Raw genomic sequence first — 27,018 nt, 5'->3', positions numbered from 1 at the left:
CATTGAATGTCAAGGGTAGATGGTTAGATTCTACCTTGTTGGAGATGCTCTTTGCCTGGCACTTGTATGGTGCGAATGTTAATTGCCACTTATCAGCCCAAGCTGGATGTTGTCGAGGTCTTGTTGCATCACGACACGGGCTGCTTCAGTATATGAGGAGTTGCGAATGATATTGATAATTGTCCAATCATCAGCGAACATCCCCACTTCTGACCTTCTAATGAAGCAGCTGAAGATGGGTTGGCCTAGGACACTACACTGAGGAACTCCTGCAGCGATGTCCTGGGCTGAGATGATTGGCCTCCAATCACCTCAGCTCCAAAGAATTTACATCCTGTGCCATGTGGGAAATCCTGGACGCTTCTGGTGGCCTGAGTGACCACATGTGCAGGAAGTGTTGCCGGCTGGAGCAGCTGGAGCTCTGGGTTTCCGAGCTTGAGTGGCGATTGGAATCACTATGGTGCATCAGTGAGGTTGAGAGTTTCATGGATAGCATGTTTCTTGATGTGGTCACTTCGCAGCTTAAGAGAGTGCAGGTAGAGAGGGACTGTGTGACTACCAGGCAGTCAAGAAGGACCAGGCAGGTGGTGCAGGAGTCCCCAGAGTGCATCTCACTCTCCAACTGGTATTCAGTTCTGCATACTGGTGAGAGTGATGGTTCCTCTGGTGAGTGCAGGCAGAGCCAAGACTGCGACACCATGGGTGGCTCAGCTGTACAGGTGGGGGAGGAAGAAGAGTGGAAAAGTAATAGTGGTAGGAGTTTCGATAGTGAGGGAAACAGACAGGCATTTCTGCGGCTGCAGATGTGACTCCAGGATGGCAAGTTGCCACCTTGGAGTGGCTACAGAACATTCAAGAGGACAGGATGAACAGCCTGCAGTCGTGTTCCATATCGGCACCAATGACATAGGCAGAAGGAGGGATGAGGTCCTGCAGGCAGAGTTTAGAAAACTAGAAGAGAGACTGAAAAGCAGGACCTCAAAGGTAGCAATCTCCTATTACTCCTGACGCCACATGCTAGTGAGTACAGAAATTGGAAGACAGAGCTGATGAATATGTGGCTGGAGAGATAGTGCGGGCGGGAGAGCTTTAGATGTTTGAGGAACGGGGACTGCTTCTGGGGGAGATGGGACCTGTAAAGGCCAGACAAGTTGTACCTCAACAGGGTCAGGTACAATATCCTCACAGGGAGTTTTGCTAGTGCCCTTGGGGAGGGTTTAGCTTGGCAGGGGAACGGGAACCTAAGAGTAGATTCGGAAGGGAGAAAAGTTGGAAACGGAAGGCAGCGGAAACAAAGGCTAGAAAACAGACAACAAGGGAGTTTGGTAGTGCTAAATGCGATATGCTTTAATGCAAGATGTCTAAGGAATAAGGCAGATGAGCTGAGAGCACAGATTGACACGTGGGAATATAGCTATTACTGAGACATGTTTGAAAGAAGGGCAGGAATGGCAGCTCAACATTCCTGGTTACAGGGTTTACAGACAATATGGAGAGAGGAAGAAAAAAGGAGGGGGGGTCACAATATTGATTAAAGAAACAATTATAGATGTGAGGAGGATCATCAAATGAGGCCATATGGGTTGAACTAAAGAACAAAAAAGGGGCAATCACACTACTGGCAGTGTATTATAGACTCCCAAATAGTCAGAGGGAGATAGAAGAGCAAATATGTAGGCAAATCTCTGCGAAATGCAAAAACAAAAGGGCAGTAATAGTGGGGGATTTCAACTACCCTAATATTAACTGGGATAGAACTAGTGTAAAAGGGAGAAAAATTCTTAAAATGCATTCAGGAGAACTTTTTTAGCCAGTACATAGCAAGCCCAACAAGAGAGGGCACGATTCTGTAATTAGTTTTAGCGAATGAAGCTGGGCAGGTGGAAGGGGTATCAGTTGGGGAGCACTTTGGTGGAAGTGATCATATTCCAGTTAGATTTACGGTAGTTTTGGAAAAGGACAAAGATAGACCAGGAATAAAAGTTTGCAATTGTGAAAAAGTTAATTTTACTAAGCTGAGATGTGATTTAGCTAAAGTGGACTGGAAACAACTACATGAAGGTAAATCAGAGCCAGATCAATGGGAGGCATTCAAGGAAGAGAGAGTGAGGCTTCAGAACAAGTATGTTCCCTTAAAGAAAAAGGGCGAGACTAACATATCCAGAGCCCCCAAATGTCAAGAGGTTTAAAAGAAAGGATAAAGAAAAAAGGAAGCTTATGATAGATACTGAGGCCTCAATCCTGCAGAAAAGCTAGAGGAGGTGAAATTAAAAAGGAAATTAGGAAAGGAAAGACAGGGCATGAAAAAATATTGGCAAGTATAATCAAGGAAAACCTAAATATTTGTTATAAATACATAAAGAGCAAGAGGATAACTAAGGAAAGAGTATGGCCCATTAGGGACCACAAGGGCAACCTGTGTGTGGAGGTGGAGAACGTGGGCACGGTACTTAATGAATACTTGGTGTTTTATTTTCACAGGGAGGGATGATACAGACATTGCAATCAGGGAGGAGGATTGTGAAGTATTAGAGAAAATTAACACAGAGAAAGGGGAAGTATTAAGGGGTTTACATCTTTGAAAGTGGATAAATCCCAGGTCTGGATGAAGTGCATCTTAGGTTGTAAGGGAAGCAGGAGAAGAAATAGCGGAGGCTCTGACCATTATTTTCCAATCCTCTCTGGCTACAGGCATGGTTCCAGAGGAATGAAGTACAACTAACATTGTACCATTGTTTAAAAAGGAAGAAAGGGATAGACCGAGTAATTACAGGGAAATTATTACAGGGAAAATTATTGGAAAATATTCTGAGGAACAGGATAAATCCTCATTCAGAAAGACATATATTAATCAAAGATAGCAAGATTTATTAAGGGAATGTCATGTCTGACTAACATGATTGAATTCTTTGAGGAGGTAACAAGGAGGGTCATTGAGGGTAGTGCATTTGATGTAGTCCAAATGGATTTTTAGCAAGGCATTTGATAAGGTCCCACATGGCCAGGAAAGTAAAAGCTCATGGGATCCAAGGCAAAGTGGCAAGTTGGATCCAAAATTGGCTCAGAGGCAGGAAGCAAAGGGTTATGGTCGATGGGTGTTTTTGTGATTGGAAGGCTGTTTCCAGTGGGGTTCCGCAGGGCTCAGTACTAGGTCCCTTGGTTTTTGTGGTATATTTCAATGATTTGGACTTGAATATAAGGGGTATGATTAAGAAGTTTGCAGTCATTAACAAAAATTGGTTATGTGGTTGATATTGAAGAAGAAAGCTATAGACTGCAGGAAGATATCAATGGACTAGTCAGGTGGGCGGAACAGTGGCAAATGAAGTTCAATCTGGAGAAGTGTGAGGTGATGCATTTGGGAAGGCTAACAAGGCAAGGGAATATAAAATAAATGGTAGGATACTGAGAAGTGTAGAGTGAAGTGCATGAAGGTGGCTGGACAAGTAGATAAGTTGGTCAAGAAGGCATCCTAGATACTTGCCTCTATTAGCTGAGGTACAGAATATAAGAACTGGGAGGTTAGGCGGGAACTGTATAAAACTCTAGTCAGGCCACAGCTGGAGTACTGTGTGCAGTGCTGCTCACCGCACTATTGGAAAAATGTGATTGTACTCCAGAAGAAGGAATTTTCCTCCACACAAGATCAGGGGGCAGGTCGTTCAACCTTGCCCATCTAAGAGCGAAGACCAAAGTACGGAAAGTCCTCATCAGGGAACTCCTCTTTGTTGACGATGCTGCTTTAACATCTCACACTGAAGAGTGTCTGCAGAGTCTCATCGACAGGTTTGCGGCTGCCTGCAACGAATTTGGCCTAACTATCAGCCTCAAGAAGACGAACATCATGGGACAGGACGTCAGAAATGCTCCATCCATCAATATCGGTGACCACGCTCTGGAAGTGGTTCAAGAGTTCACCTACCTCGGCTCAACTATCACCAGTAACCTGTCTCTCGATGCAGAAATCAACAAACGCATGGGAAAGGCTTCGACTGCTATGTCCGGACTGGCCAAGAGAGTGTGGGAAAATGGCGCACTGACACGGAACACAAAAGTCCGAGTGTATCAAGCTTGTGTCCTCAGTACCTTGCTCTATGGCAGCGAGGCCTGGACAACGTGTGTCAGCCAAGAGCGACGTCTCAATTCATTCCATCTTCACTGCCTCCGGAGAATCCTTGGCATCAGGTGGCAGGACTGTATCTCCAACACAGAAGTCCTCAAGGCGGCCAACATCCCCAGCATATACATACTACTGAGTCAGCGGCGCTTGAGATGGCTTGGCCATGTGAGCCGCATGGAAGATGGCAGGATCCCCAAAGACACATTGTACAGCGAGCTCGCCACTGGTATCAGACCCACCAGCCGTCCATGTCTCTGTTTTAAAGACGTCTGCAAACGCGACATGAAGTCCTGTGACATTGATCACAAGTCGTGACAGTCAGTTGCCAGCGATCGCCAGAGCTGGCGGGCAGCCATAAAGGCGGGGCTAAAGTGTGGCGAGTCGAAGAGACTTAGCAGTTGGTAGGAAAAAAGACAGAAGCACAAGGGGAGAGCCAACTGTGTAACAGCCCCGACAAACAATATTTTCTGCAGCACCTGTGGAAGAGTCTGTCACTCTAGAATTGGCCTTTATAGCCACTCCAGGTGCTGCTCCACAAACGACTGACCACCTCCAGGCGCTTACCCATTGTCTCTCGAGACAAGGAGGCCAAAGAAGAAGAAGAAGACTCCAGAGGGTACAGAAGAGATTTACAAGGATGTTGCTTCGACTGGAGAGTTTTAGCTATGAGGAAAGAAAGGCCATGGTTGTTTTCTTTGGAACAGAGGAGGCTGAGGGGAGATCTAATTGAAGTTTATAAAATTCTGAGGGGTCTAGATAGAGTGGATCGGAATGCCCTTTGTTGAGTGGTCCAGAAAAAACAACAGACCTGAGGATTGGGAGCAGTTTAGAATTCAGCAAAGGAAGTCCAAGGGATTGATTAAGAAGGGGAAAATAGAGTACGAGACAAGCTTGCGGGGAACATAAAAACTGACTGTAAAAGTTTCTATAGGTATGTGAAGAGAAAAAGATTGGTGAAGACAAATGTCTTACAGTCAGAAACAGGGGAATTTATTCTGGGGGACAAAGAAATGGCTGACCAACTAAATGCATACTTTGGTTCTGTCTTCACAAAGGAGGACACAAATATCATATCAGAAATGTTGGGGAACACAGGGTTTAGTGAGAGGGAGGAACTGAAGGAAATCAGTATTAGTAGAGAAATGGTGTTGGGGAAATTGATGGGATTGAAGGCCGATAAATCCCCAGAGCCTGATAATCTACATCCCAGAGTACTTAAGGAAGTGGCCCTAGAAATAGTGGATGTATTGGTGGTCATCTTCCAAGATTCTAGACTCTGGAACAGTTCCTACAGATTGGAGGGTAGCTAATGTAACCCCACTATTTAAAAAGGGAGGTAGCGAGAAAGCAAGGAATTACAGACCAGTCAGCCTGAAGCGGCAGTGGGGAAAATTCTCAAGTCCATTATCAAAGATTTTATAGCAGAGCACTGAGAGAACAGTGGTAGAATCGGGCAGAGTCAGCATGGATTTACGAAAAGGAAATCATGCTTGACAAATCTACTAGAATTCTTCGAGGATGTAACTAGTAGGGTTGATGAGGGGGAGCCAGTGGATGTGGTTTATTTGGACTTTCAGAAGGCTTTTGACAAAGTCCCACATAAGAGATTAGCGTGTAAAATTAAAGCGCATGGGATTGGCGGTGGTGTATTGCAATGGATAGAAAATTGGTTGGCAGACAGGAAACAAAGAGTAGGGATAAATGGGTCTTTTTCCAAACGGCAGGCAGTGACTAGTGGGGTACCGCAGGGATTGGTGCTAGGACCCCAGCTATTCACAATATATATTAATGATTTAGATGAGGGAACGAAATGTAATATCTCCAAATTTGCAGATGACACAAAACTGGGAGGGAGGGTGAGTTGTGAGGAGGATGCAGAGAGGCTTCAGGGTGATTTGGACAAGTTTGAGTGAGTGGGCTCATGCATGGCAGATGCAGTATAATGTGGATAAATGAGGTTATCCACTTTGGTAGCAAAAACAGGAAGGCAGATTATTATCTGAACGGCTATAAACTGAGAGAGGGGAATATGCAGTGAGACCTGGGTGTAAGCATGCAGGTCCAACAGGCGGTAAAAAAGGCAAATGGTATGTTGGCCTTCATAGTGAGAGGATTTGAGTACAGGAGCGGGGATGTCTTGCTGCAATTATACAGGACCTGGAGAAGGATTCAGAGGAATGTGACCAAAGTGACACTCAGTTTCAGGACTGTTAGCTATCAATATATGTTCAAGGAGTTTGAGATATTTTCATTAGAGAACTGTAGGCTTCGAGGAGATTGCTTGAGGTTTCTAATTTATAAAGGTAAGAAATTATTTCCCAATCAGATAATGTGGGCATATAAAATATGAAAATAAAGTGGTAGATTAAATGTTAGGAAGTATTTCATCTCAGAGGGAATTACATCTTCTGGAACAGATTACTAAATGTGTGGTGGGTATGGATTGCCTGCAGTCCTCCAAAACAGATAGGATAAATTCCTGAGAGGAAAATATTTCAATGTATGAAGAAAAAACTTTCATTTATAAAGCACCTTTCACAAACCCAGGACATCCCAAAACACCTCACTGCCAATGATGTACTTTTGAAGTGTAACCACTGCTGCAGTGCGAAATGCACCAGTCAATTTGTGCACAGCACGGTCCCAACAGCAATTAAAGTAAATGATGGCTAATCTGTTTATCGCAGTGAAGGATAAATAATAGGCAGGATACAAGCAAAACTCCCTGCTTTTCTTTGAGTAGTGCCATGGAATGTATTATATCCAACTGAAAAGGCAGACAGAACCTCAGCTTAATGTCTTGTTCAAAAGACAAGACCTCTGACAGTAGAAAATACCTGCAGTACTGCACTGAAGTCTCAGCCCAGATTATAAGTGCAAGGCTCTGCAGTGGAACTTCAAACTTTGACCACTGAGCCAAGGCTGACACCTTATAAAGTCTAAGTTGCTGGGTAGCTAAGAATAGTGAGAGTGAGACGTTGAACTGAGGTCCCATCTGCCTGCTCAGGTGGATATAATTGATCCCACGACACTATTTCGAAGAAGAGCAGGGGAATTATCCCCTTCCTGGCAAATATGTATTCCTCAATCAATATCACAAAAACAGATTATCTGATCATTATCACATTGCTGCTGGTGGAAATTTGCTGTATGCAAATTCACTGCCTGGTTTCCTGCATTACAACAGTGACTACACTTCAAAAATACTTCATTGGCTGTCAAGCACTTTGAGATGTCCAGCGGTTGTGAAAAGTGCGATATAAATGCAAGATTTTTCTTTCTTTTCTCATGATTCACGATGGTCCCCTGCAGTTTGTATATTTACTTTTGGACTTGTGGAAGAATATCCCAGAGTTATTCCTAAATTGATGATTTGGCATTTGCAACTTCCAGGAGATTGTGTGCTCTTTTTTGGTGGGGGGAGGGGGTTGTGTGCAAATAGCTGCATTGTTTCTGCATGGGTTGGGCTTAATGGGCTAGATGGCTTTTTATCTCATATGTTTCTATAATTCTCTCTTCCCCACCTCCTTACTGTTTCTGTCCCTCCTACTTCATTTCTGATTCTCTTTTCGAAATGATTTTTACTTTCCCCGTCCCTACTTTGCTTTTCTTATTGTTCTGTTTCACCTCTATCTCCTGTTTGTTTCTGCAACATTCTTTCACCTTAATTCCTGCAGCCACATTGGGACACTGCTGGTGATTAGACATTCCAGTGAATCATGATGAGCTGAATTTAGTGAGCCCGTCGCGGTTCCCAGCGGCGGACCCAGAAGTGGGTGTCGTCATCGCTCGTCATGTGTGCGCCAGCTGACAGCGACCACGTGACAGGCGATCACTTATCATAATGGAGGGGCGGGGCCCATCCTATTATGCGACAATAAAGGCTTCGAGGCGCTGACTGCCATGTCAGATGACTCCAGAGCAGGTGCTGGCCCCACATTTAAAGCCCTGCCAGCTCTGTTTGCATTGTTGCCTTTGAATCATTTACTCTTTGCTGATCACTGCTGGACACAGTGTGGTAGTGTATCCTGGGACAACCCCTCCCTGGAGGACAGTGCACTATGACAGAGCAAGACACAGGATGGTCCCCTGGTTTAGCAATGCTTCCCTGGAGATTCTCCTCCAGGCTGCGAGGGAAAGGCAGGAGGTCCTCTCCCAGGGATGGCAAGAAGAGATCCCCCACCTGACTAAGCAAGCTTGGATGGAGATTGCAGAGGTCAGCAGCAATGCAGGAAACCCTTAGGCAGCCAGGGCCCTCCCGGCCTCAGGCAGCCAGAGAACGGCCACCAAAGTTACCTCAGGCCAAGGGGTAGCCTGATCAGCAGCCTGCCTCCAGCCCAGCTGCTAGCACAGGAGTCACACTGCGTGGAAGCATATGAAAATGTATTAAGAAAAGTAACAAGACACACTTGGGGATTCACGGGTGTTATACATTTGCCATTTGCTTTGTATTATGAAGTTCTATTCTTATTAGAGTTCACATTCATTGTTAAAAATGCTTATTCTTTCATGCCTTAATTGTGAGATGCTGCCTTCACTCTTCCTCCCCCATTAGGTTGGCAGTGTAGGCACAGCCTCCTTCGGTAAGCATCTCAGATGTGCCAGAGCATGTAGTTAAGCTGGGTGCCAGGCACAGAATCCAGATAGAAAGGACGTGACAGACAGAATGCATTGAAGTGAGTGTTTATTGAGTTCACTTTGAGAAGCCATCATGGTGGCTGGAAGCAGGTATGTCTCTTACCCTCCCCGGCCCGTCACTCAATGTGCCTGGCTTTCGGTGCATGGGGTTCAAAATCCAGGGCTGTCTGCTCATCAGCCTCTTCCATGTCCTCCTTGTCGGTTGAAGAATGGCGATCAATCATCTCCTTTTCATGTAAGGCTTCCCCCCTCTGCAGTGCTAGATTGTGCAGAGCACAGCAGACCACCACAATACGCAAGACACTCGCTGGTGAATACTGCAGGGCTCTACCGGATCGAGCAGAATGGAATCTCATTTTCAGCAGTCCAATGGCCTGCTCAATGGTCGCTCGGGTGGAGCCATGGCAAGTGTTGTACCTCTCCTCTGCTGCAGTGCGAGGGTTCCTCACAGGAGTCGGAAGCCATTTCTTTAATGGGTATCCCTTGTCCCCAAGAATCCATCCCTGTGAGTGGCTAGAAAGGCTGAGGCACCTTGGACTGCCAAAGTATGTAGGTATCATTGCTGCTTCCAGGGAAGTGGGCACACACCTGCAGGAAATGCTATAGTTGGTCGCAAACCAGATGAACATTGATGGAATGGAAGCCCTTCCTGTTGATGAAGGCAGCTGGCTGGTCCGTTGGAGCCTTGATGGCCACATGCGTGCAATCAATCACATCTTGCACCTGGGGGAATCCAGCGATGACCCTGAACCTGATGGCCCTTGGCCTGACTGTTAGGGTAGTAGTAGTCGGTGGCCCTCTTGAACAGGGCATTGGTCATCTCCTTGATGCAGCGGTGAGCTTCTGTCTCAGAGACCCCACACAGGACCCCGGTGAATCCTTGGAAAAGTCCAGACATGTAAAAGTTGATCTTCAGGACCACTGGCAAAGGGTGACCACCAGATCCCATAGGTCACAACTCAGCCTGCAGCATGGCATGCAAGTCAGTGACAGTCTCCCCGGAGAGCCACAGTCATCACTGACACTGCCGCTCTGACATCTGGAGGTACCCGAGTCAAGTCCGGTGTACTCTCTGGTGCAGGTGGGCCCTTCTTGGCAAGGCCGGCTGCTGTTGCATTTGTTGTGGAGCTTCATGGACAGGCACAGCTGCCTCCTAGTCCCCCCTCCGTTGGAGGTGCTGCATCACAACACAGGGATTCACAAAGACAATGTGTATGAGACCCATACCAGTTGATCAGTAGGTCTTCAGAGTATTGCCCTTGCAGAGATGAAGTTACCTCGGCATCTTTGACTTTGCTACTCCCCTCAGCATACTCGGTAATGGACCTCAGTGGCCACCCTTTCTGAGAGCCAGCCTAGCACCTTGTAATATGACCACTCAACCCTCTCACCAATAGTTTGGCCACCTGACCCTCTCACCCGAGATCAAGCCCACCTGGCAATGCTACCTGAGACCTAGCCCACGCATGCCGCACAACACTGCAGGCTGACAATGGCCTCCACTCCTCCGCCATCCAGTGCTCGTCATGGCTGCATTCCCATTACATCATTGAGGCTGTAAGATAGTTCACTGCTTGCTGCAGTGTCTTAAAATGTATAAGCTTAATTAGAAGTGATTATGATAAGGAATAATGCTTTAAAATATTGTTAAAGTAACAATGTGTAAGCTCAGATAAACATGGTATGAGGTTGAGAAACATGACTGATGCTGAGCCAAGGTTATGTTAAAAACAAACTGGCTTTCAACAGCTGGGGATCTGAAGGGCTGTCCACTGTCCACTTCAATTCCAAGCTCCCTCATTGAATTGTGATCAATTGCATGCAAATGTATCATAATCATCAGTTCAGCAATTCAAGTTCCATTGCATCAGGGCGGTAACAGTGCCTTGGTGCTTTCCCGCCGCTGATTAAATCCGGAACTAACGTTATGATGTTGGATTTCCAGACAGACACATCCGCCGCTATTCTGCAACCCCCCCCCACCCCCCCCCCTCCCCCTCCCTCCTCCAATCCCGCTCCAAACGGCCTCACTAAATCCAGACCAATAAATCTGGTGTGATGATCCCATGGGGTAATAGCTTTCCAGTCACTATTCACAATCACACATTGTACTAGAAGGAATTCAAGGTACTCCTGTACCAGGTAAAGAGACAAAACTGTAAACAGTACTCCAGGTACCTGCAGCTTCACCAATAAAGTAAGACTTATTTACTCTTATGCTTCAACCCTTTGTAACAAAAGCTAACATACCATTTGCTTGGCTAATTGCCTGCTGTACCTGTACATTAACTGTCCTTGTTGATAATCTTTATGAATCAATTAAAAAAGGGCAACATGATTCTACTGTCTATTGGATCAAATAACGATGATTTATGTTGTTATAGACAGGGACAGGCAGCCACCCGGACTCCAATGTCTGCTGCACCGATCCAGCCGCTTTACCGTCCGTCACGGCCCTGAGATGGTCGTTCAGGTACAGACAGCCCCGTCATCTCTTTGGGATACCCCTGTTAAAGAGACGCATCAGCGACTCTGCAAGTGCCCCCAGGCCCGGGTAGTGAGTGCCTGTCGCCAATCGCGCTCTCCCCCTCCGGGGTTTATATCGGCCGCTCCTGCTTGGGGGACAGGCCCAGTGGCCTGTAACAGCCTGGGCGGTGGTTGGGCGACTCGATCCTGCAGAGGCAGCCCTGGCTCAATCCAGAGTCTCCTCCTGCTCTTCATATTTCATGAGTTAATAGGTTTTCTGTAAAATCTTATGTTCCTGCTGAGTATTTGGAGAAAAAGGCAAGAATGAGCTGCCCAGGTTGGATATTAGATACCCAATGGTGTAGGTGGCATTTGGGGAGTGACTAAAAGAAGCAAAAGGGTGCTCTTACATGATTCTTTTAGTGTTGCCAGTACTAACCTGTCAGTTTGGAGTTCTGGTTAAGCTGGGTTGTTTAATGCATTGCTAAACCAGGTACAAAAAGCAATTGCTCAGGTTGCTCCCACTTTTTAATCCTATCTGAAATTCAATCTTCCCTAGATAGCGGGGTGCCAGAGGTGGTAAAAGGGACACCCTTATTCAAGAAAGGGTGTAAAAACATTTCTAGTAACTACAGACCAGTTAATTTAACATCAGAGGTGGGTTGGAGAGGTTTGAGTTAATTAAGAGCCAGCATGGATTGTAAAAGATCATGCTTGACTAATCTACGAATATACGAATTAGGAGCAGCAGTAGGCCACTCGGGCCCTCAAGTCTGCTCTGGCATTCAACAATATCATGGCTGATCTGATTGTAGCCTCAACTCAACATTCCCGCCGACCCTGAATTTAATTTTTTGATGAAGTAACATAGGACCCGAGGACTTAGGTGAGGTTTTCAATGATTACTTTTTATTGCTGTTCACTATGGAGAAGGACGATGTAGGTGTAGAGATCAGGGAGGGGGATTGTGATATACTTGAACATATTAGCATTGAAAGGGAGGAAATATTAGCTGTTTTAGTGGGCTTAAAAGTGGATAAATCCTCAGGCCCAGATGAGATGTATCCCAGGCTGTTAGGTGAGGCAAGGGAGGAGATAGCAGGGGCTTTGATACAAAATTTCAAATCCCCTCTGGCCACAAGAGAGGTACCAGAGGACTGGAAGACAGCGAATCTGGTACCATTATTCAAGAAGGGTAGGAGGGATAAACCAGGTAATTACAGGCCGGTGAATCTAACATCAGTGGTTGGGGAAATAGTGGAAAAAATTCTGAGGGACAGGATTAATCTCCACTTGGAGAGGCAGGGATTAATCAGGGATAGTCAACATGGGCTTTGTCAGGGGGAGATCTTGTCTAACTAACTTGATTGAATTTTTCGAGGAGGTGACTAGATGTGTCGGTAAGATTATAAAGGGTAAAGCAGTAGATGTAGTATACATGGATTTCGGTAAGGCTTTTGATAAGGTCCCGCATGGGAGATTGGTTAAGAGGGTAAGAGGCCGTGGGATCCTGGGCAATTTGGCAAATTAGTTCCAAAATTGGCTTAATGGCAGGAGGCAGAGGGTAATGGTCGAGGGCTGTTTTTGCGAGTGGAAGCCTGTGACCAGTGGAGTACCACAGGGATCGGTGCTGGGACCCTTGCTGTTTGTACTGTACATTAATGATTTAGACGTGAATATAGGAGCTACGATCAGTAAGTTCGCAGGTGACACGAAAATTGGTGATGTTGTAAATAGTGAGGAGTAAATCCTTAGATTATAGGGAGATATAGATGGGCTGGTAAGATGGGTGGAGCAGTGGCAAATGGAATTTAATCCTGAAAAGTGTGAGGTAATGCATTTTGGGAGGACGAACAAGGCAAGGGAATACACAATGGATGGTAGGACCCTAGGAATAGACTGGTACAAAAGTTGAAGTCTCACGGGATCAGAGGGGAGCTGGCAAGATGGATACAGAACTGGCTCGGTCAGAGAAGACAGAGGGTAGCAGTGGAAGGGTGCTTTTCTGAATGGAGGGCTGTGACTAGTGGTGTTCCGCAGGGATCAGTGCTAGGACCTTTGCTCTTTGTAGTATATATAAATGATTTGGAGGAAAATGTAGCTGTTCTGATTAGTAAGTTGGCGGACGACACAAAGGTTGGTGGAGTTGCGGATAGTGATGAGGATTGTCAGAGGATACAGCAGGAGATAGATCGGTTGGAGATTTGGGCAGAGAAATGGCAGATGGAGTTTAATCTGGATAAATGTGAGGTAATGCATTTTGGAAGGTGGGAAGTGTACAGTAAATGGCAGAACCCTTAGGAATATTGACAGGCAGAAAGATCTGGGCATACAGGTCCACAGGTCACTGAAAGTGGCAACGCAGGTGGATAAGGTAGTCAAGAAGGCATACGGCATGCTTGCCTTCATTGGTCGGGGCATAGAATATAAAAATTGGCAAGTCATGCTGCAGTTGTACAGAACTTCAGTTAGGCCACACTTAGAATATTGCGTGCAATTCTGGTCGCCACACTACCAGAAGGATGTGGAGGCTTTAGAGAGGGTACAGAAGAGGTTTACCAGCATGTTGGCTGGTCTGGAGGGCATTAGCTATGAGGAGAGGTTGGATAAACTCGGATTGTTTTCACTGGAACGACGGAGGTGGAGGGGCGACATGATAGAGGTTTACTAAGTTATAAGCGACATGGACAGAGTGGATAGTCAGAAGCTTTTTCCCAGGGTGGAAGAGTCAGTTACTAGGGGACATAGGTTTAAGGTGCGAGGGGCAAAGTTTAGAGGGGATGTGCGGGGCAAGTTCTTTACACAGAGGGTGGTGAGTGCCTGGAACTTGTTGCCGGGGGAGGTGGTGGAAGCAGGTACCATAGAGACTTTTAAGAGGCATCTTGACAAATACATGAATAGGATGGGAATAGAGGGATACGGACCCCGGAAGTGCAGAAGGTTTTAGTTTAGGCAGGCATCAAGATCGGCGCAGGCTTGGAGGGCCGAATGGCCTGTTCCTGTGCTGTACTATTCTTTGTTCTTTGAAGTATAGAAGGTCAGAAGGACCTTGGTGTACTTGTCCATAGATCACTGAAGGCAGCAACACAGGTAGATAAGGTGGTTAGGAAGGCATATAGGATACTTGCCTTTATTAGCCGAGGCATAGAATATAAGGGTAGGGAGGTTATGATGGAGCTGTATAAAACGCTAGTTAGGCCACAGCTGGAGTACTGTGTACAGTTCTGGTCACCACACTATAGGAAGGATGTGATTGCATTGGAGAGGGTGCAGAGGAGATTCACCAGGATGTTGCCTGGGCTGGAGCATTTCAGCTATGAAGAGAGACTGAAAAGGCTAGGGTTGTTTTCCTTGGAGCAGTGAAGGCTGAGGGGGGACATGAAAGAGGCATACAAAATATGAGGGGCATTGATAGGTAAGATAGGAGGAAACTTTTTCCCTTAGCGGAGGGGTCAAGAACTAGGGGGTATAGATTTAGGGTGAGGGGCAGGAGGTTTAGGGGAGATTTGAGGAAACATTTTTTCACCCAGAAGGTGTTTGGAATCTGGAACGCACTGCCTGAAGAGCTGGTGGAGGCAGGAACCCTCACAACATTTAACAAGTATTTAGATGACCACTTGAAACACCATAGCATACAGGGCTACGGACCAAGTGCAGGAATATGGGATTAGAATAGTTGGGTGCTGTATGGCCGGCACAGACACGAAAGGCCTGTTTCTGTGCTGTATAACTCTATGATTCTAAGGTTGATGAAGGGAATGTGGTAGATGTTGCCTATATGGATTTTAAGAAAGCATTTGATGAAGTACCACAAAAGGCTGGTTTACAAAATTGAGGCTCATGGAATAGGAGGGTCAGTGTCCAATTGGATAAAAAATTGGTTTAAGGACAGAAAACAGCAAATTGTGATAAATGGTTGTTTTTCAGATTGGAAAATGGTAGACAGTGATGTTCCCCAAGGGTCAGTGCTCAAGGCCCATTGCGTTTTTGGCTATATATAAATGACTTGAATCTTGAAATACAGACTTTCATGGGACGTGGGCATTGCTGGCAAAGCCAGCATTTATTGCCCAATGCTAATTGCCCTTGACAACTGAGTGGCTTGCTAGGCCATTTCAAAGGGCAGTTAAGAGCTAACCACGTTGCTGTTTGTCTGGAGTCATGTGTAGGCCAGACAAGGTAAGGACATTAGTGAACCAGATGGGTTTTTATGACAATGGATGATAGTTTCGTGGCACTGTTACTGAGACTAGCGTTCAATTCCAGATTTTTATGAATTGAATTTAAATTCACCAGTTGCCCATGTCCCTACGGCATCAGCGTGGCCCTCTGGATTACTAGTTCAGTGACATTACCACTACGTTGCCGTCTTCACTTGGAGGTGTGAAAAACAGTGAGGATGATGTGCGCCACCTGCAACAGGACATAGGCTAGCAGAATGGACAGACAGGTGGCAGATGAAATTTAATGCAGCCATGTGTGAGGTAATGCATTTTGGCAGAAGGGATAGGGTGAGCTAATATCTTCAATGGTGCAGTTCTAAAGAATGTGTAAGAACAGAGGGACCTGGAGGTGCATATATATTGATATTTGAAGGTGACAGGACATATTGAGAAAGTGGTTAGCAAAGCATATGGCATCTGGGGCTTCATAAATAGAGGCATAGAGTAGAAGAGCAGTTTCAATATCCAATTGGACCCTGAACCTTTAGAAAACTTTTGTTAGGTCCCAACTGGAGTATTGTGTCCAATTCTGACCACCATACTTTAGCAAAGATGTGAGGGTCCTTGAGAGGTGGAGAGGAGATTTGCCAGAATGGCTCCAGGGATGGGGGATTTTAGTTACAAGGTTATGTTGGAAAAGCTGGGGTTATTCTCCCCAGAGCAAAGGAGATTGAGGGGAGATTTGATAGAGGTATATAAGATTATGACAGGCTTAGATAAGTTAGACAAGGAAAATCTGTTCCCGTTAACTGATGGTACAAGGACTAGGGAACACAGGTTGAAAGTTTTGTGCAAGAGATGCAGGGGGAATGTGAGGAAGAACTTTTTTTTGTACAGTGGGTGGTAATGACCTGGAACTCGCTGCCCACGCGGGTGGTGGAAGCGGAGGCAATCAATGATTTCAAAAGGAAATTGGGTGGGCAGTTGAAGGAAATAAACTTTACAGGGCTATGGGGATCAAGTGGGGGAGTGGGACTTGCTGGATTGCTCCACGGAGAACTGGCATGGACCTGATGGGCCAAATGGCCTCCTCCTATGAGATAAATGAAATTGTGTTGGGACCCCTGTTTTTCTTGATTTATATTAATGACCTAGACCTGGGTGAACAGGGCACAATTTCAAATTTTGCAGATGACCCAAAACTTGGAAGTATTGTGAACTGTGAGGAGGATCGTGATAAACTTCAAAAGAACATAGACAAGCTGGTAGAATGGGCAGACAAGTGGCAGATGAAATGTAATGCTGAGATGAGTAAAGTAATTCATTTTGGTCAGAAGAATGTGGAGAGGCAATATGAAATAAAAGGTACAATTCTAAAGTGGGTGCAGGAGCAGAGGAACCTGGGGGTATACGCACAAATCATTGAAAGTGGTAGGGCAGGTTGAGAAAATGGTTAATAAAGCGTATGAGCTCCTGGGCTTTATAAAAAGGGGCATTGTGTATAAGCAAAGAAGTTATGATAAATATGTATAAAACACTGTTTTGGCCTCAGCTGGAGTATTGTGTCCCGTTCTGGTTACCACACTCTAGGAAGGATTTGAAGGCATTGGAGAGGGCGCAGAAAAGATTCACGAGAATGGTTCTAGGGATGAGGAATTTCAGTTACGTGGATAGATTAGAGAAGCTGGGTCTGTTCTTCTTGAAGAAGAGAAGATTAAGAAGAGATTTGATAGAGGTTTTTAAAATCATGAGGTGTCTGGTCTTAGAAGATAGGGAGAAACTGTTCCCGTTGGCGGAAGGATCAAGATCAGAGGACACCAATTTAAGATGATTGGCAAAAGAAGCAATGGCAACATGAGGAAAAACGTTTTGTGCAGCGAGTGGTTAGGATCTGGAATGTGCTGCCTTAGAGTGCGATGGAGGTAGATTCAATTGTAGCTTTCAACAGGGAATTGGATAATTATCTGTAGAGAAAATAAATTATAGGGAAAAGGAGGGGGAGCAGGGCTCAGTAAGTTGCTGTTGCAGAGAGCCGGCATGGACACAGTGGGCTGAATGGTCTCCTTCTGTGGTGTAACCATTTTATGATTCCATAATTATTGTTCTTCCAGATTGGGAAATCAGAATCTCTGATTTAATTAATTCCAAATGTGGACTACTGGATACCTGTAAGATATGCAGGCACCTATCTTTCTTTAACCAACTACAAAAAAACTTGCATTTATATAGCACTTTTAACATTGTAAAACATCCCAAAGGGTTTTACAGGCGTGTTATCAAACAAATTTTGATACTGAGCCGCATGAGATTTAAACAGGTAACCAAATGCTGACCTGAAACGTTAACTCTGCTTCTCTCTCTACAGATGCTGCCAGACCTGCTGAGTATTTCCTGCACTTTTTGTTTTTATTTCAGCTTTTCAGCATCTGCAGTATTTTGCTTTTTTATTAATAATATACTTGTTCAAAGAGGTAGTTTTTAAGGAGCCTCTTAAAGGAAGAGAGATGATGATATTTAGGGTGGGTTTCAGATCTTGGGGCTTTGGACAGCCGAACATGGCTGCCAAGGATGGAGTGATGTTATCGCAACTGTTAGATGAGATTACTCCCTAGTATATATTTTTTATTTAATGCAAACTAACATTTTGCATATGAACTGATAATTTCACTCAAATTTTGAATGCTTGTATAACAATGTTTCACATAAGGTTAGTATGCAGGTACAGCAAGTAATTAGGAAAGCTACTAGAATATTATCATTTATTGCGAGGGGAATTGAATACAAAATTAGGAAGGTTATGCTTCAGTTATACAGGGAATTGGTGAGACGACATCTGGAGTACTGTGTACAGTATTGATCTCCTTATTTAAGGAAGGATGTAAATAGGTTGGAAACAGTTCAGAGAGGGTTTACTCGACTAATACCTGGAATGGATGTATTGTCTTATGAGGAAATGTTGGACAGGCTAGGCTTGTACCTGCTGGTGTTTAGAAGAGCAAGAGACGATTTGATTGAAACATGTAAGATTCTGAGGGTGGATGTGGAAAAGATGTTTCCTCTTGTGGGAGAATCTAGAACTAGGGGTCAGTATTTAAAAATAAGGAGTCACCCATTTAAGACAGAGATGAGGAACAATTTTTTCTCTCAGAGGGTCGTGAGTCTTTAGAACTCTTCCTCAAAAGGCAGTGGAAGTACAGCCTTTAAATATTTTTAAGGCAGAGGTAGATTCTTGATAAGCAAGGGGGTGAAAGGTTATTGGGGGTAGGCGGGAATGTGGAGTCAAGGTTACAATCAGATCAGCCATGACCTTGTTGAATGGCTGAGTAGGCTCGTGGGGCCAAGTGGCCTACTCCTGCTCCTAATTCGTATGTTCACAATTAATGTCTGCATTTATGAACTGCTGCAAAATAAGCCAGCTTTCTCATTGAACAGTAAGATTTGAGCAGAAACCTCTTAATGTTGTGAGAACGAGGGCATTTCCACTTGTCCTCCCAAGCTTGAAACCATTGCTGGTTGTGAATGTAGCTCTGCACATCTGAGTACGCATACATACATACATACATATGCTGCGTTGTCCTGGTTCAATGAAAAACCTAGTGATGCGTAGCCCCAATGTAACTTAGTCTGTGGGGTGTGTGTAACAATTTGCATATACCAGTAGATTGGTAGATACTGTATAATGGAACCAGTAGCCGAAAAGGTATTCTATAATGGACAGCTCATGTTAAAACCTTTTGAACTGAAAGATTGACTGTATGAAATTCTTTTGGGCCTCCTTATCTCGAGAGACAATGGATACGTGCCTGGAGGTGGTCAGTGGTATGAAATATGGCTTGAAGAAGCCGCTGTTGATTTGGTAAATCTGAGTCAGCTCTTCACAGAATCCTTTTTACGAGAAAATGGGTAAATCAGTGTGGCATCATTCTTTGCTGAGCTATTCATGCTTTTCTCAACACTTAATATTGCTCTTTTTGTATAGGTTTCAGTGCTGTATTTTGCCAGGAGTTCTGAACTATCAGGGGTTCGTTCAGAGACAATTACTGTGCCAGAGCAACTAACTTCTTTGCAACTGTGGCAGGAAATTGTTACGAGACATCCAAGGTACAGCATATTCGAAAGCTTCATAATGCTTTTTTTCAGCAATGCTACTTGTCCTAGAGTCATAGTCATTTACAGCATAGAAGGAGGCCATTTGGCCCATTGAGTCCATGCTGGCTGTCCGTGGAGCAATCCAGTCAGTCCCACTCCCCTGCTTAATCTCCTTAGCTCTGTAAGTTTATTTCCTTCAAGTGCCCACCCAATTTCATTTTGAAATCATTTGATTGTCTCCACTTCCACCACCCTCGTGCGCAGCAAGTTCCAGGACATTACCACTAGCTGCATAAAAAAGTTTTTCCTCACATCCCCTTGCATCTCTTGCCCAAAATCTTCCTTATGTGTTCCCCAGTCCTTGTACCATCAGCTAATGGGGAAAGTTTTTCCTTGTCTAACTTATTTAATCCAGGCATAATCTAGTACACCTCTATCAAATCTCCCCTCAATCTCCTTTGCTCTGGGGAGAATAACCCCAGCTTTTCCAACATAACCTTGTAACTAAGATCCACCATCCCTGGAACCATTCTGGTAAATCTCCTCTCCACCCTCTCAAGGACCCTCACATTCTTTTGAAAGTGTGATGACCAGAACTGGATCCAATACTCTAGTTGGGGGCTAACCAAAACTTTATAAAGGTTTAGCATAACATCCCTGCTTTTCTACTCTCTGCCTCTATTTATGAAGCCCCAGATCCCATATGCTTTGCTAACCACACTCTCAATATGTCTTGCCACCTTCAAAGATCGATGCATATGCACCTCCAGGTCCCTCTGTTCCTGCACACTCTTTAGAACTGCGCGATTAAGTCTATATTGCCAAAATGCATCACCTCACACTTATCTGTATTACGTTCCATCTGCCATTTGTCTGCCCATTCTGCTAGCCAGCTTATTCCCTGTTGCAGGCAGTTTTTATCATCCTCATTGTTGCCACTCCTCCAAGTTTGGTATCATCAGCAAATTTTGAAACTCTACACTGTATTCCAAGATCCAAGTCATTTATATATAGCAAGAAAAGCAACGGTCCTAGCACTGACTCTTGGGGAACATCACTGTCTACCATTCTTTAGTCTGAGAAACAGACTCACTGTTTTCTGTCCTTAAGCCAATTTTTTAAAAAATCAAATTGGACACTGACCCTCCTATTCCATGAGCCTCAATTTTGTTAACCAGCCTTTATGTGGTATTTTAATAAACGTTTTCTTAAAATCCATATAGACAACATCTACCTCATTCCCTTCATCAATCTTCTCTGTTACGTCATCAAAAAAATCAGTTGGATCAGTCAAGCATTATCTGCCTTTTACAAATCCGTGCTGATTTTCCTTAATTAACTCTAACCTCTCCAAATGTCTGATTCTTTTCCCTGACTATTATTTCTAAAAGCCTACCCATCACTGATGTTAAACTAACTGGCTTGTAGTTTCTCGGACTATCTTTACATCCTTTCTTGAATAAGGGTGTTGCATTTGCCACCCTCCAATCCTCTGGCACCTCCCCTGTATCCAGGGAAGATTGAAAGATTATGGTAAGCCCTTGTGATATGTCCACCCCCACTTCCTTTAGCAACCTGGAAGGCAAACCATCTGGACGAGGTGACTTATCTACCTGAAGCATAGCCAGCATTTCCAGTACTTCCTGCCCCTCAGTTTGTACCATATCCATTGTTCGCCCCTTCTACCGATATTTTGTCAGATTCCTTTTCCATAGTAAACATCGATACAAAGTACTCATTAAGTATTCCAGCCTTACCCCGTGCCTCTTAGCATGTATTACCCATGGTTACGATCTCAGTGAGACCTTAACGTTAAAATACAAGATATGAACCCCCAGACTAATTTAAAGAATTGCAGAAGATTCCATGTTTTGAGAATTTTATCATAACAGCAAAATTAAAAGAAATCCCCATTAACTAAATAGTATTTTAAGTAGCTGATACCACCACCCCGACCCCCACCCCCCCCCCCCCCCCCAAGTTATAAAGAAAGGTATTTCCTTTCCTTATTAAAACACTTGAAAACTTCACAGCCCATACGTTACACTGCCCTTTTTGATGGCAAAATCTTTGCGGTTAAAAGTCCCAACCTCCACCCAGTTGCAGTTGGTTGGATCTCCCAGACCTTTCTCAAAGTCAATGTCCTCTTTACTGACTTCTCCAAGCACTTTCGACCTAGGCGTCCATGAATAAGGCAATTCCCGGTGATACTGTTGGTCTTTACTTCTCCGCGAACCTCGACTTTCAGACCAGTTTCAAGTCTTTGCAGCCTTTTGCTGTAAGAGTTTTTTTCCCCTCCCTCTCCCTCTCCCTTTCTCCCTTGAGGCTGCCACCACCGGTTTCCTTTCTTACAGCCTGTTTGCCTTCAGAAAATCTATTAAATTTATCTGGAATCAAAAGTCAATAGTTCATTGTCCTTTTCCAATATGCAAAGTCCACAAGTCTGGCTTCAACCGCGCCACCCAGGCTTTTGAGTGTTTCCAGCTGTTAGCAGCTACCATTCACATTTGCATTCTCAGAGCCATTGACTCCTTGTTTATGATCTGGAAGTCTGGGAGGGTGAAACCCATTGTTCTTCAGGTGTTATTCCCCATGCAGTCTCTGTTTTTCAAAAAGGTCTTTGAACTGGGTTCTCTGTTGTCCTGGTAACCAAGATTCCTATCTTGTGTTTAAACAGAGTGGATGTGAGATCTCCTGACTTCTCAGACTCCATCTTAAACTTTTTAAAAATCACAGTTTTTAAAACATAATCATGCCACAAAGTCCAGCGTTCATAACATCCTCTTTGTCCCTAATAGTCCCACTCCACTTCTTACTACCCGCTTACTATTTACATGCCAGCTTAATTGAAGTGATAAGTACTATTTACATCCTGATCTGGATTTCATATCTTTCGACTTGCAGTGCATGTGCTCTAATTACTGAATTACTCAGTTAAGAAGGTTACTATTTGTTATACAGAGATGTCCTGCCAAATTAAAACAAAAATCTTAGTTCTTCAGTCTCTGACCACCTTAAAACTATTTGAGTAATCTTTCCACTCTCCAAATATCTCCTCCTTTTAGCTTGGTGTCAGTTTTTATCGGATTAAGCTCCTGTGAAACACCTTGGGATATTTTTCTTTGTTAAATGCACTATATAAATTAAGTTGTTGTATGTGTTTATAAACTCAAATGCAGGAAATTCATACTTGGTATATACTCCAATAAGCAAAAGGATGATGATTCTAACACTTAGCACTCTGTTCTGCAGTATAATTTGATGGTGATATTTTATGTTTGGGAGGTTTTTACTTACATACAAACGTACGAACATATGAATTAGGAGCAGGAGTCGATTCCTCTTGACTTCAGTTTGACCCTGAATCAACACTATTCATTGGGACCATGTTCCAATTGTCCACTATCCTGGTCTGAGCGAGTATTTTCTGTCTTCTCTGACCTTTCTTGCAGATTGTGAATTTTGTACTTTTGTCCTCCAGCCCTGTATTAATTGCCATGAAAATGCAACCAAGTCATGCTGATGCTACAATAGAGTAGAAGAACAAGAGAGAGATTGAATAGACTAGGCCTATATTCCTTAGAGTTTCGAAGAATGGGAGGTGATCTCATTGAAATGTCTAAATTTCTTAAGGGCCTTGACAGGGTAGATGCTGGGAGGATGTTTCTCCTGGCTGAAGAGTCTAGAAAGAGGGGTTACAGTCTCAGAATAAGGGGTTGGCCATTTAGGACTGAGATGAGGAGAAATTTCATCACTCAAAGGTTTGTGAATTCTCTACCCCAGAGGATTGTGAATGCTTAATTGTTGAGTATATTCAAGAGAGAGTTTGAGGGAATTTGGGCAATTAAGGGAATCAAGGGATATGAGAATAGGGTGGGAAGGTGGAAATTGAAAAAGATCAGCCATGATCTTTTGAATGGCAGAGCAGGCTCGATGGGTTGAATGGTTGACGCCTGTTGCTGTTTCTTTGTTATGCTCTTAATCTTCATGTAGTGTTATTGACTTCAGCCATGCCGCCATGGGAAAGAGACTTTGCTCCATGCTTTCCACAGGATGTGGAGTGAAATTGGCTCAGGTCCATTTTGGATATATTCTGTCATTTAGTTTTAGAGTGGCATTCCAGGAGACTTGGCAGCAGATAGACCATATTTAGCTAGATGGGACATGATACAGGAAGGTATATGATACATGATACAGGATCAGAGGTGAGCTGGCAAGATGGATACAGAACTGGCTCGGTCAGAGAAGACAGAGGGTAGCGGTGGAAGGGTGCTTTTCTGAATGGAGGGCTGTGACTAGTGGTGTTCCGCAGGGATCAGTGCTGGGACCTTTGCTGTTTGTAGTATATATAAATGATTTGGAGGAAAATGTAGTTGGTCTGATTAGTAAGTTTGCGGACGACACAAAAGTTGGTGGAGTTGCGGATAGTGATGAGGATTGTCAGAGGATACATCAGGACATAGATTGGTTGGAGACTTGGGCGGAGAAATGGCAGATGGAGTTTCATCCGGACAAATGTGAGGTAATGCATCTTGGAAGATCTAATACGGGTGGGAAGTATACAGTAAATGGCAGAACCCTTAGGCGTATTGACAGGCAGAGAGATCTGGGCATACAGGTCCACAGGTCACTGAAAGTGGCAACGCAGGTGGATAAGGTAGTCAAGAAGGCATACGGCATGCTTGTCTTCATTGGTCGGGGCATAGAGTATAAAAATTGGCAAGTCATGCTGCAGCTGTACAGAAGTTTAGTTAGGCCACACTTAGAATATTGCGAGCAATTCTGGTCACCACACTACCAGAAGGATGTGGAGGCTTTGGAGAGGGTACAGAAGAGGTTTACCAGGATGTTGCCTGGTCTGGAGGGCATTAGCTATGAGGAGAGGCTGGATAAAATCGGATTGTTTTCACTGGAACGACGGAGGTGGAGGGGCGACATGATAGAGGTTTACAAGGTTATGAGTGGCATGGACAGAGTGGATAGTCAGAAGCTTTTTCCCAGGGTGGAAGAGTCAGTTACTAGGGGACATAGGTTTCAGGTGCGAGGGGCAAAGTTTAGAGGGGATGGGCGAGGCAAGTTTCTTACACAGAGGGTGGTAAGTGCCTGGAACTTGCTGCCGGGGGAGGTGGTGGAAGCAGGTACGATAGCGACGTTTAAGAGACATCTTGACAAATACATGAATAGGATGGGAATAGAGGGATATGGTCCCCGGTAGTGCAGAAGGTTTTAGTTTAGACAGGCATCAAGATCGGCGCAGGCTTGGAGGGCCGAATGGCCTGTTCCTGTGCTGTACTGTTCTTTGTTTTGTATGAGAAAAGGGAAAGATAGAAGCATAAGTAGTGTTTTCAAATATGAGTGAAGTTGCACTTGCAGATTTGCTAGTGAAGGTTATAGGAGGTAAGTTGATATGAAAGCTGCGGTAACTGTGGTAACTTCAAAAAATCAACAGAATAGGTTAGAAAGACTCTGTTCGATTTTTCGATAGGAGAAACAGTTTTAGTATTGTAATTATTGCTATGATGAGTGTTACTTTTTTTTGGTTAAAAAAGCATTTCTGAAAATTCAATGTATCAATGTGGTTATGTTACATTTGTTATGACTAGGAGAGAAAGAGGTCTAGGGGTTCCCTTTCAGCCTTCACCTGGTCTTACTGTAACAGGATTTGTGTTTTTAAACACACTGTTTTGAGCTCCTCCTTGGTGAATCCTTGTTCACCACTTTCCAATTATAAGGCAAAGAAATGAGCACAGACAGGCTTTCTTAGGTTCAAAGAAGAAAAGTGAAATTTATTAAACTTAAACTCTAATTTGGTTGACGCCTACGGATACGCACCACACCCCACGCAAGCATGCATACACGATACGCATATGCAAATAGAGACAGGAAAGCGCAGAAGAAAAAATAAAGTGGAGAGGTTTGTGGCAATCTCTGAAGAGGGGTTTTTGTTACAGTGCTTTGAGCTCGCTGTAGTCCTTGCTTCTAGGTAGATTTTGCTTTTTGTTGGGGTCCAGTATTATTCTTCAACCTTGTTCACTGTCGGAGGCTTTTCTCTCTTGGGGTTCATGTGTCTTCAGCAGTTTTCAGTTCTGTGAGAAAGAAATGGAAGCTGGCAGGAGAGGCTGCGGCAAGCTAGCCACGAGAGGTCTTGTCAGTTCAGGAGCAGATATCTTTCTGAGTTCAAATTCTCTGCGGCAAGTTCAGTCAGTCATGTGACTAAACTGGTCTGACCAGGTCTGTTTGTGTATTCGCCCATCTTTCCAGTCAACCTGGAATGCTAGCTCCTCCACCTTCAACGTCCGGTAATCAAAAGTCCATTGTGGATTGAATGTATCAGGGAATGGTCTTTTGTCCCTTTTAAGCACTGTCTGTAAATATACAAATATCTTTCCAGTCAAGAGTTTCGTGTTGCTTTCTTTTAAAAAGCAAGTTCCTTCTTTACTCCAGTAACAGTTTAAAAAATCAATGTGGCAAAATTAATGTGCCTCATTCTTGGGGGTGGGGCCCTGCATGACACGTTGTTCGAACAGGTAAATACTGGAAGTTTACATAACATAGCCTCCATCATGTCTAGTGTAGAAGAGCAATAGAACCATTTGTGAAATGTTGAAATATTGCATGGTTTTTCTTAATTATTTATATTCCTTATTGAATGCTCAGAATGCATTCACACACAAGAAGGCAATTTTCTTCTTGGCCGTGGAAGTCATCAGTGTCGCCAACTTCTGAAAGTACAGTGTAAATTGACTGAGTACCTTACCTGCTGCCACACCAGTTGATGGAATACTTTGTTAACAAACAGTATTTCATTTAGCAGCCCTGCCAAGAATTGACTAAATTTGCCCAGGTGAAGTGGACAGATTCCAGTGACTCAGAACTTTTGTTTAGGAGGCCTAGATCCATATTTGGAGAGCATTATTGACCATTAATAGGGAGAGGAGGGAAAATCCAGTTAAATGCAATGGAAGTTGTAATGTTAACTGTTAAACAATACAGATATTTAGTACAGTTTTCCTTTCTTACCTGGTCCACAGACTTGGTACCATAGAGGATCATATCATTCTTGCTGTTCGTCAGGAATACATCATCTTGGGAGATCAGCTTTTGTTCCTCCAGCCAGGAGACGAGATCGCAGTCATCCCCCCTATCAGCGGGGGCTAGCTCCTGGCATACATACGCAGGTATTTCCAATTTCTCCTCAAATATTACTTCAGGTGCAGGAGGGCGTACGTTAAAATTCCTGATGGACTCTTTAATTTTAGAAAGGTCCATTGATTCAGTTGATGGCTGCCTTTTGATCTTCCCCTTTCGTCTGTTCCCACTTGGCTTTGCATCTTTATTATATGGAGCCATGCTATTTTTATGTGGTTTCACTGTAATCATAAAACATGACTAAAATGAGTGTGAATTTGCAAGATAATGAAAGCGAACAACAATAGTAGAGGTTAGTTATTGGTTGAGGGGAATGGATGTGACAGGTGTCATTTCTGGGAAATGGAACATTTTACACTAAAAGCAAAATACTGCAGATGCTGGAAATCTGAA

The 27,018-nt window shown here is 44.1% G+C and overlaps 2 protein-coding genes across 2 annotated transcripts in view; one reads left to right on the top strand and one right to left on the bottom strand.

The window, feature by feature from the left end:
- LOC137355739 (sodium channel protein 1 brain-like) overlaps positions 1–7,828 on the bottom strand; it is a 234,690-nt gene extending 226,862 nt beyond the window's left edge. Inside the window, exon 1 of the mRNA XM_068021614.1 lies at positions 7,706–7,828. Coding sequence (XP_067877715.1) covers positions 7,706–7,828 — 123 coding nt within the window. The remainder of the gene's footprint in view (positions 1–7,705) is intronic.
- A 3,324-nt stretch (positions 7,829–11,152) lies between these two features.
- LOC137370925 (molybdopterin synthase sulfur carrier subunit) lies at positions 11,153–26,634 on the top strand. The gene is made up of 3 exons (XM_068032798.1): positions 11,153–11,231; positions 19,367–19,488; positions 26,508–26,634. The coding sequence occupies exons 1-3, from the start codon at positions 11,220–11,222 to the stop codon at positions 26,632–26,634; spliced, it is 261 nt and encodes an 86-aa protein (XP_067888899.1). The 5' UTR covers positions 11,153–11,219.
- The last annotated feature ends 384 nt before the right edge of the window (positions 26,635–27,018 follow it).

This window comes from Heterodontus francisci, chromosome 1, assembly GCF_036365525.1.
Source record: "Heterodontus francisci isolate sHetFra1 chromosome 1, sHetFra1.hap1, whole genome shotgun sequence".
Classification (NCBI taxonomy): domain Eukaryota; kingdom Metazoa; phylum Chordata; class Chondrichthyes; order Heterodontiformes; family Heterodontidae; genus Heterodontus; species Heterodontus francisci.
The sequence above is the reverse complement of the archived record's forward strand: the minus strand, read 5'-3'. Positions and strand labels throughout refer to the sequence as shown.

Excerpts from the sequence above, each read along its gene's own strand:
- LOC137370925 (XM_068032798.1), top strand. Across the intron at positions 19,489-26,507 it reads ATTGTTACGAGACATCCAAG|ACTTGGTACCATAGAGGATC; the intron begins GTACAGCATATT and ends CCTGGTCCACAG.